At 44.5% G+C, this 10757-nt stretch overlaps 1 protein-coding gene across 1 annotated transcript in view; it reads left to right on the top strand.

Moving 5' to 3' along the window:
• Positions 1-400: 400 nt before the first annotated feature.
• The window catches only part of iqgap1 (IQ motif containing GTPase activating protein 1), a 71648-nt gene continuing 61291 nt past the window's right edge, over positions 401-10757 (top strand). Inside the window, exons 1-2 of the mRNA XM_041899204.2 lie at positions 401-652; positions 2929-3031. Of these exons, the coding sequence (XP_041755138.1) occupies positions 607-652; positions 2929-3031 (149 nt within the window). The 5' untranslated portion in view covers positions 401-606. The remainder of the gene's footprint in view (positions 653-2928; positions 3032-10757) is intronic.

Raw genomic sequence — 10757 nt, 5'->3', positions numbered from 1 at the left:
ATAATGTAAGGTAGAAAACTCAGTAGTCTTAGAACAGCATTTACCAAATGTTGGGTAGAGACAAATAGGCTGTGGCTGATACCGTTTGTGTCTAAGCTTACATCGGAGTACTGACTATAAAAATGGGGTTTGTTTACTTGGGTCTGGGTCACTAGAACAGTGAAGAAGTATAGGTGGGTCCCAGAACCGAACACTCGGGAGAAACGCTCACCTTCTATTTCAGAGTCGGGGCAACTTCACCATTCAATGTGTAGTGTGCCTTAAGGAAAGTCCTTTGAGTGCCTATAGAAGGCAGCAGATGGCGCTGCGCCTGCAGTTTCGCCGAGTGGCTGCTGATGGGTGTTTCCTGGAACGCATACTTTAGTTTAGGATTTAGGAAGGAACACACACCCCAGTGACATCAGTTAGGTTTGAAGAAAAAAAAAGTCTCAGCTCTCGTCTCAAACAGTGCAGTGGAGCAACAAGGGGGCCGAGAGCGCCTTCCCGACTTTTTCAATTATATAGCCCACAAAGAGAACTGGACGAAACTGTAGGCTATCATCTCAGCTACTATAATTTGACCTAATCAACTCGGAGATTGAGGATTATAACACTTAGTCAGAGAAGATGTCAACCTCAGACGAGGCAGACGGGCTTCGGCCGAGATATGGGTGTGAGTATCTAAAAACTTTTCCTGCTCGCTCACCTTTTGATCTTATTTTACCTCCGTTTACAGAAGTTTAACAATTAGTTAATTGTTTTAATCAATACATACATTTTCAAATGCGTTTTTTCGTCTTCTTTCTATTTATATTCATGTGTTTGACTTTGGTTTGACTTTTGACAGCGTGGTAGGTAGGCTCTGACTTCCGCGTTTTCATCTACATCGGTTATAATATTGCAATTTTACGTAGCTACATCGAATGACGTTAACCTACATTGAATTTGGTCGATGCAATCCGAGATCCTTGGTACGTCATTGAAGTAATTGAATTTAAAATGGTAAGGGTTAAAGTTAGGGTTAAGTTTTTAAGGTAGGGACGTCTAGGGTAGGGACGTCCCAAGGATTGCGGATAGCACTAACCCACAGAATTTTGACATGTTTGCATTTTTCACAGTAAATGATAAAATTGTTGTTTTCTTATAGGGAATCGAAGGTAGCAAGAAGATGCAATAGTTGACTGGTTTACCTGGTCGATTCATTGGAATCTATTGATCGCCTACTATAGTCTATTGATATGTAAACTAGTAGCCCCATATAGTACTGGATCATTGATGATATTAATAAAAACATTTACATTCGGATATTGTCTTTTTTTATTGTATTTTATAAAATAATTATATAATTTTTATATTTTGTTTAAATTTGTGATTTTATGAACTTTGAAATCATTCTGTATAATGAAAAGTGTTTTACAAATGTAATTTATAATAATAATTATTTGTATAATTATAATTATTATTAGTGGTGAACTAGACTTGCCTGAGTCAGTCAATAGCCTTGGCCTAAGGTTGAACCATAACACTTACTTACTGGATTGTCAACTGCATTGAAGATTACTGCAACTGTAAATTACCTAATTGTTTGATAAGTTTACCAGGCTAATAAATGAGTTTAAGGCTGCTCAATAATAATCATTTTAATCATAGTCAGTAGAATAAAACCCCACAATAAAATCCTGGAAACTGTAAGTGACAATCTTTAGACCTTTCCATTTTCCATTCTCTAATGGTCATGTAGCCTAGATTATAATTGACATGCTCGTTATTCAGAAGGCCTAGACCACCAGAAGGAGGCTGAAAGAGCTCTTATAATGCGAGCGCTCATGTCCCCTTTATTTCTCTCCCTCCCAGCTCTAAAAATACAGTACCGTGCAGGCGGGAAGATGTGGGCCTATCCGGTGTAACCATTTCGGTCTCTCTAGCCTAGGCCAGTGGATCCCAACCAGGGGTGTTAGGACCCCTGGTGGTACTTGGCCCATCCAAAGGGGGTACGTGAAATGAGACCATAGGCCTACTGGTAAAATGCACATGAGGGGGTACTTCAGGGGTACTCCTGGCAGAGCGAAATTCAATTGGTGGTACAGTAACCGAAAAAGGTTGGGAACGCAGGCCTAGGCCCTAGCCCACACCACGGAGCTTTGTTTTCCTGCAGAACAAGTTAGAATTATTACTCGCAGTATCTCCAAGTTCTTTGTAAGAAACTCCTGTGCATTTCATTTGGCATATTTTGCTGGATCACTTGAAGTGATAAGAACCATTTTCCACAGAAATGAAAAATGTCAAACAAGATGTTTAAACAAAGTTGGTATAGGCTAGCCTACATTTAGCTACTGTGTGACTAAAGCTAAGTTGGCCTCCCCCGATCAGTAACCCTTGAATCATCTCAATATGTGGAACTGGTGGTGAGGCCAAGTTCTAACCAGACTGGGAGGGGTTGGAGTAGCCTAGCACTGGGGACTGTTCACCATGACAGCTGAGCAGAATCAGCCTGTGAATGAATGAACACCTGATTTCTTGAGTCAATTTACATTTTTGTGCTTATGATGATGGCCAACACAACTATGCCAGTTTTGATATTCGGGATGGATGTGATTTGCTAGACAGTCCCTACCCCTCCTACATGCAAAATGAGAAGTCTCACTGTTAATTTGAAGGGAAGTTCTTGAATAAAAAAATAAAAAAATCTTCCCTACTTGTTTGTTTGTGTGTGTGTCTGCAAATCTGTGTGTGTTTACTATAAATCTGAGTGTGAGCTAGACTCAACTCAGTGTGTGTACTGTGAACGTTTGTAAATTCATGAGTGTTTCCTGTACAGCTATGCTGTTATTTACATTTTAGTCATTTAGCAGACGCTCTTATCCAGAGCGACTTACAGTTAGTGAGTGCATAATTTGTTTTTTTTTCATGAGCAAAGCTAGTATTCACCTAGTGTGTGTTGTTTTCCAGCCGTTCTGGATGGTGTGGAGCGACTCACAGCAGAGGAGATGGACGAGAGGAGGCAGCAGAACATGGCCTACGAGTACCTCTGTCATCTGGAAGAGGCTAAACGGTAAGAGAGAGAGTTTCATTAGTTGGTTATTGCCTTTTTTGGGGGGGCAGGGATAACAATTAATAAAAGCAGATAAATACAAATTCTGCCGGATATGTACCTGGGGGAGACTTCAACCTGCAGTGGGAAAGGAAGGGAAATGTCTCTCACCACAGTCTGTGAAGGACAAAGAATGCAAATAGTCTGCCATTGATCCACACTTCCAATGTGAGAGAAAACAGAAGTGTTCTTAGGGAGTCTGGAGCCCTAGAGTGGGGAAAAAAAGTATTTAGTCAGCCACCAATTGTGCAAGTTCTCCCACTGAAAAAGATGAGAGAGGCCTGTAATTTTCATCATAGGTACACGTCAACTATGACAGACAGATTTTTTTTCTCCAGAAAATCACATTGGAGGATTTTTAATGAATTTATTTGCAAATTATGGTGGAAAATAAGTATTTGGTCACCTACAAACAAGCAAGATTTCTGGCTCTCACAGACCTGTAACTTCTTCTTTAAGAGGCTCCTCTGTCCTCCACTCGTTACCTGTATTAATGGCACCTGTTTGAACTTGTTATCAGTATAAAAGACACCTGTCCACAACCTCAAACAGCCACAGTCCAAACTCCACTATGGCCAAGACCAAAGAGCTGTCAAAGGACACCAGAAACAAAATTGTAGACCTGCACCAGGCTGGGAAGACTGAATCTGCAATAGGTAAGCAGCTTGGTTTGAAGAAATCAACTGTGGGAGCAATTATTAGGAAATGGAAGACATACAAGACCACTGATAATCTCCCTCGATCTGGGGCTCCACGCAAGATTTCACCCCGTGGGGTCAAAATGATCACAAGAACGGTAAGCAAAAATCCCAGAACCACACAGCGGGACCTAGTGAATGACCTGCAGAGAGCTGGGACCAAAGAAACAAAGCCTACCATCAGTAACGCACTACGCCGCCAGGGACTCAAATCCTGCAGTGCCAGACGTGTCCCCCTGCTTAAGCCAGTACATGTCCAGGCCCGTCTGAAGTTTGCTAGAGTGCATTTGGATGATCCAGAAGAGGATTGGGAGAATGTCAGATGAAACCAAAATATAACTTTTTGGTAAAAACTCAACTCGTCGTGTTTGGAGGACAAAGAATGCTGAGTTGCATCCAAAGAACACCATACCTACTGTGAAGCATGGGGGTGGAAACATCATGCTTTGGGGCTGTTTTTCTGCAAAGGGACTAGGACGACTGATCCGTGTATAGGAAAGAATGAATGGGGCCATGTATCGTGAGATTTTGAGCGAAAACCTCCTTCCATCAGCAAGGGCATTGAAGATGAAACGTGGCTGGGTCTTTCAGCATGACAATGATCCCAAACACACCGCCCGGGCAACGGAGTGGCTTCGTAAGAAGCATTTCAAGGTCCTGGAGTGGCCTAGGCAGTCTCCAGATCTCAACCCCATAGAAAATCTTTGGAGGGAGTTGAAAGTCCGTGTTGCCCAGCGACAGCCCCAAAACATCACTGCTCTAGAGGAGATCTGCATGTCGGAATGGGCCAAAATACCAGCAACAGTGTGTGAAAACTTTGTGAAGACTTACAGAAAACGTTTGACCTGTGTCATTGCCAACAAAGGGTATATAACAAAGTATTGAGAAACATTTGTTATTGACCAAATACTTATTTTCCACCATAATTTGCAAATAAATTCATTAAAAATCCTACAATGTGATTTTCTGGATTTTTTTTCCTCATTTTGTCTGTCATAGTTGACGTGTACCTATGATGAAAATTACAGGCCTCTCATCTTTTTAAGTGGGAGAACTTGCACAATTGGTGGCTGACTAAATACTTTCCCCCCCCCCACTGTATAAGGAAACAGGGGCCTGTTTTGTATTCCAGTTCCAGTGTTGCATCTCAGCTATTGCAATGGTGTTTGTTGTAATCGCTGGCATGGGCTTTGCATCAGAGTGTGTGTGTGTGTGTGTGTGTGTGTGTGTGTGTTTGTAACTACTCTCTATCAGACTTCCCTGTTAAGACTTTAATTGCCTTGTCATTCTGTTGTTGAGGAACAGATAGTTGGAATTCTCACATACTGCTGAGATCAACGATGGTTGGCAATGTGATCTTGAATAGAAAACCTAAATAGTGTTGTAGATTAAAACAAGGTTTAATGAACGGTCATTCAAGGTAAAAGTGTGTGTGTGCGTGTGAATATCCTTGTTCCATTCCACCATATGACGCACCTTACTACCTGTTGTGCTAGCCTGGTAGTACACACGTCAGTATTTTATGAAACATGTTGACTTGTGTAAGGTTAGACATGTTTATGTCCTTTTCAGTCATAATGCGCCCTAGTTCTCACATTTCATATCATTTTAGGACTGCCTTATTTGGTGGCGATAATCGCTCTGCTATTTGTATTAGCAATCCCTCTTGAGGTTGAGGTTTTTGTATGTGTGTTGAAACCTGCTTGCAGTGCTGCAGTTTCCCCATTAGATGTGCTGTTTACTTTCTCCCTGTATAATATGTATTTGGTACCAGATCTAACATGCTATACACATTCATTCATACCTGCTCACTGTCGTGTGATGTTTGAAGTGTTCGATACTGTAGAAGTATAGAAAAGAAAAGTGTGTTTAGTGTGTTGTGGTGATGACACCTAAAGTAGCTAGTGGCCTTGGTTGAGAGGACTCTGACACACACACTCCTAGGTCCCTCAGTGGACTCACACACTCAGAAGAGGAAGGAGTGAACGAGACAGGAAGTGACTAAATCTCTGTTGAGTTTAGTGTCTTCTGCTGTTGCCACAGAAACCCCTGGCCGTCATAGCAACGGGTTCCGGTGTGAGTGTTTGTCTGTCTGTATGTTGTGAATATTAAACAGCAGTGTATGGTTAACTGCTGCAGTACAATGGTCTCTTCAGTCTTCTCCTCTTATCTTCCTGTTCTCCTCTCCTCTCCTGTGCTTTAGTGCTGACTAGTAGTTCTCCAAACATGGCTTGACAAATATATTGATAAAGAGGTGAGAAGAGCCTTATGTCATGTTTAGCCTAGGCCCTATGGTAAGTCTACATACACCGGTTTCCAAACACCTCTGAAGTTGATGTCTGTGGTTCTCATGCAGTGTCGTCCCTACGGTGTCTTTAGCAGATGAGGTATTGCTAGCTGGTTAGCCTAGCACCAGAGTGAGTGTTGTGCGGTGACATCACCCTGCCTGAGAACTAAAGTAGTGTCACCCTAACTCAACCAAGACTAAGGTTTGGTATAGCGATTGGTTAGAAGTTACAACGCTGCTAAGTGAGTGTGAATTGTGAAGTTCTATGAAGTGCAGAAAGTCCCGCGTTGACACCCAGGTCAGGACAGAGACTGGACTTACTCTGTTGCATATAATGAGACTCTTGATACATACAGCTCCTCATAGTCAGGTGCTTGTTGTTGTACAATGTCAGGCTGGGGAGAGAGTTGTGTCCCAAATGGCAACCTGGCCCATACGGCTCTGGTCAAAAGTAGTGCACTATGTAGGGAATAGGGTGCCATTTAGGACTCGCACATAGAGAGAGAGAGGGAGAGAAAGTGCGTGTCAGGTGAACGAGAGCAGCCGACAGGCAGCCAGGTGAGAACTACTAGCTTGTGAACATCTCAGCCTGCAGGGCTAGTGCTGGAGGCAAGGAATGCTTGGAGCTTGTGCTCATGAACGTGATCTGTGGTATGACAGGGGGGGGTAGAAGGATTACTTTATCCGGAAGGTGGTGAGTGACTCCGCTATCCTGGCGTTGTGAGGGAGCTTGTTCCACCATTGGGGTGCCAGAGCAGCGAACAGTTTTGACTGGGCTGAGCGGGAACTATGCTTCCGCAGAGGTAGGGGAGCCAGCAGGCCAGAGGTGGATGAACGCAATGCCCTCGTTTGGGTGTACGGACTGATCAGAGCCTGACGGTACGGAGGTGCCGTTCCCCTCGCAGCGCCGTAGGCAAGCACCATGGTCTTGTAGCAGATGCGAGCTTCAACTGGAAGCCAGTGGAGTGTGCGGAGGAGCGGGGTGACGTGAGAGAACTTGGGAAGGTTGAACACCAGACGGGCTGCGGCATTCTGGATGAGTTGTAGGGGTTTAATGGTACAGGCAGGGAGCCCAGCCAACAGCGAGTTGCAGTAATCCAGACGGGAGATGACAAGTGCCTGGATTAGGACCTGTGCCGCTTCCTGTGTAAGGCAGGGTCGTACTCTCCGACTGTTGTAGAGCATGAACCTACAGGATCGGGTCACCGCCTTGATGTTAGCGGAGAACGACAGGGTGTTGTCCAGGGTCACGCCAAGGCTCTTCGCACTCTGGGAGGAGGACACAACGGAGTTGTCAACCGTGATGGCGAGATCATGGAACGGGCAGTCCTTCCCCGGGAGGAAGAGCAGCTCCGTCTTGCCAAGGTTCAGCTTGAGGTGGTGATCCGTCATCCATACTGATATGTCTGCCAGACATGCAGAGATGCGATTCGCCACCTGGTTATCAGAAGGTAATGATGTGCAAATAGTTAAAGTACAAAAGGGAAAATAAATAAACATAAATATAGGTTGTATTTACAATGGTGTTTGTTCTTCACTGGTTGCCCTTTTCTTGTGGCAACAGGTCACAAATCTTGCTGCTGTGATGGCACACTGTGGTATTTCACCCAAAAGATATGGGAGTTTATCCAAACTGGATTTGTTTTCAAATTCTTTGTGGGTTTGTGTAATCTGAGGGAAGTATGTGTCTCTAATATTGTCATATACACTGCTCAAAAAAATAAAGGGAACACTTAAACAACACAATGTAACTCCAAGTCACTTCTGTGAAATCAAACTGTCCACTTAGGAAGCAACACTGATTGACAATGCATTTCACATGCTGTTGTGCAAATGGAATAGACAACAGGTGGAAATTATAGGCAATTAGCAAGACACCCGCAATAAAGGACTGGTTTTGCAGGTGGTGACCACAGACCACTTCTCAGTTCCTATGCTTCCTGGGTGATGTTTTGGTCACTTTTGAATGCTGGCGGTGCTTTCACTCTAGTGGTAGCATGAGACGGAGTCTACAACCCACACAAGTGGCTCAGGTAGTGCAGCTCATCCAGGATGGCACATCAATGCGAGCTGTGGCAAGAAGGTTTGCTGTGTCTGTCAGCGTAGTGTCCAGAGCATGGAGGCGCTACCAGGAGACAGGCCAGTACATCAGGAGACGTGGAGGAGGCCGTAGGAGGGCAACAACCCAGCAGCAGGACTGCTACCTCCGCCTTTGTGCAAGGAGGAGCAGGAGGAGCACTGCCAGAGCCCTGCAAAATGACCTTCAGCAGGCCACAAATGTGCATGTGTCTGCTCAAACGGTCAGAAACAGACTCCATGAGGGTGGTATGAGGGCCCGACGTCCACAGGTGGGGGTTGTGCTTACAGCCCAACACCGTGCAGGACGTTTGGCATTTGCCAGAGAACACCAAGATTGGCAAATTCGCCACTGGCACCCTGTGCTCTTCACAGATGAAAGCAGGTTCACCCTGAGCACATGTGACAGACGTGACAGAGTCTGGAGACGCCGTGGAGAACGTTCTGCTGCCTGCAACATCCTCCAGCATGACAGGTTTGGCGGTGGGTCAGTCATGGTGTGGGGTGGCATTTCTTTGGGGGGCCGCACAGCCCTCCATGTGCTTGCCAGAGGTAGCCTGACTGCCATTAGGTACCGAAATGAGATCCTCAGACCCCTTGTGAGACCATATGCTGGTGCGGTTGGCCCTGGGTTCCTCCTAATGCAAGACAATGCTAGACCTCATGTGGCTGAAGTGTGTCAGCAGTTCCTGCAAGAGGAAGGCATTGATGCTATGGACTGGCCCGCCCGTTCCCCAGACCTGAATCCAATTGAGCACATCTGGACATCATGTCTCGCTCCATCCACCAACGCCACGTTGCACCACAGACTGTCCAGGAGTTGGCGGATGCTTTAGTCCAGGTCTGGGAGGAGATCCCTCAGGAGACCATCCGCCACCTCATCAGGAGCATGCCCAGGCGTTGTAGGGAGGTCATACAGGCACGTGGAGGCCACACACACTACTGAGCCTCATTTTGACTTGTTTTAAGGACATTACATCAAAGTTGGATCAGCCTGTAGTGTGGTTTTCCACTTTAATTTTGAGGGTGACTCCAAATCCAGACCTCCATGGGTTGATAAATTTGATTTCCATTGATCATTTTTGTTTGATTTTGTTGTAAGCACATTCAACTATGTAAAGAAAAAAGTATTTAATAAGATTATTTCATTCATTCAGATCTAGGATGAGTTATTTTAGTGTTCCCTTTATTTTTTTGAGCAGTGTATTTGGCAGGAAGTTAGGAAGTGCAGCTCAGTTTCCACCTCATTTTGTGGGCAGTGTGCACATAGCCTGTCTTCTCTTGAGCCAAGTCTGCCTACGCCTTTCTCAATAGCAAGGCTATGCTCACTGAGTCTGTACATAGTCAAAGATTTCCTTAATTTTGGGTCAGTCACAGTGGTCATGTATTCTGCCAATGTGTACTCTCTGTTTAGGGCCAAATAGCATTCTAGTTTGCTCAGTTTTTTTGTAAATTCTTTCCAATGTGTCAAGTAATTATCTTTTTGTTTTCTCATGATTTGGTTGGGTCTAATTGTGTTGCTGTCCTGGGGCTCTGTGGGGTCTGTTTGTGTTTGTGAACTGAGCCCCAAAACCAGCTTGCTTAGGGGGCTCTTCTCCAGGTTCATTTCTCTGTAGGTGATGGCTTTGTTATGGAAGGTTTGGGAATCGCTTCCTTTTAGGTGGTTGTAGAATTTAGCGGCTCTTTTCTGGATTTTGATCATTAGCGGGTATCGGCCTAATTCTGCTCTGCATGCATTATTTGGTGTTTTACGTTGTACACTGAGGATGTTTTTGCAGAATTCTGCATGCAGAGTCTCAATTTGGTGTTTGTCCCATTTTGTGAATTCTTGGTTGGTGAGCGGACCCCAGACCTCACAACCATAAAGGGCAATGGGTTCTATAACTGATTCAAGTATTTTTAGCCAGATCCTAATTGGTATGTCAAATGTTTTGATCCTTTTGATGGCATAGAAGGCCCTTCTTGCCTTGTCTCTCAGATCGTTCACAGCTTTGTGGAAGTTACCTGTGGCGCTGATGTTTAGGGGTATGTATAGTTTTTTGTGTGCTCTAGGGCAACGGTGTCTAGATGGAATTTGTATTTGTGGTCATGGCAACTGGTCCTTTTTTGGAACACCATTATTTTTGTCTTACTGAGATTTACTGTCAGGGCCCAGGTCTGACAGAATCTGTGCAGAAGATCTAGGTGCTGCTGTAGGCCGTCCTTGGTTGGGGACAGAAGCACCAGATCATCAGCAAACAGTAGACATTTGACTTCAGATTCTAGTAGGGTGAGGCCAGGTGCTGCGGACTGTTCTAGTGCCCTCGCCAATTTGTTGATATATATGTTGAAGAGGGTGGAGCTTAAGTTGCATCCCTGTCTCACCCCCCGGCCATGTGGAAATAAATGTGTGTGTTTTTTGCCAATTTTAACCGCACACTTGTTGTTTGGTCATGGATTTCATAATGTCGTATGTTTTCCTCCAAACACCACTTTCCATAAATTTGTATAGCAGGCCCTCATGTCAAATCAACAAAGCAAGACTTTGCCTTTGTTTTGGTATATTTGTTTGTCAATTAGGGTGTGCAGGGTGAATACATAGTTTGTCGTACGGTAATTTGGTAAAAAGCCAATTTGACATTTGCTC

The sequence above is a fragment of the Coregonus clupeaformis genome, chromosome 30 (genome assembly GCF_020615455.1).
Source record: "Coregonus clupeaformis isolate EN_2021a chromosome 30, ASM2061545v1, whole genome shotgun sequence".
Classification (NCBI taxonomy): domain Eukaryota; kingdom Metazoa; phylum Chordata; class Actinopteri; order Salmoniformes; family Salmonidae; genus Coregonus; species Coregonus clupeaformis.
Note: the sequence above shows the minus strand (reverse complement) of the source record. Positions and strands in the feature narration are given on the sequence as shown.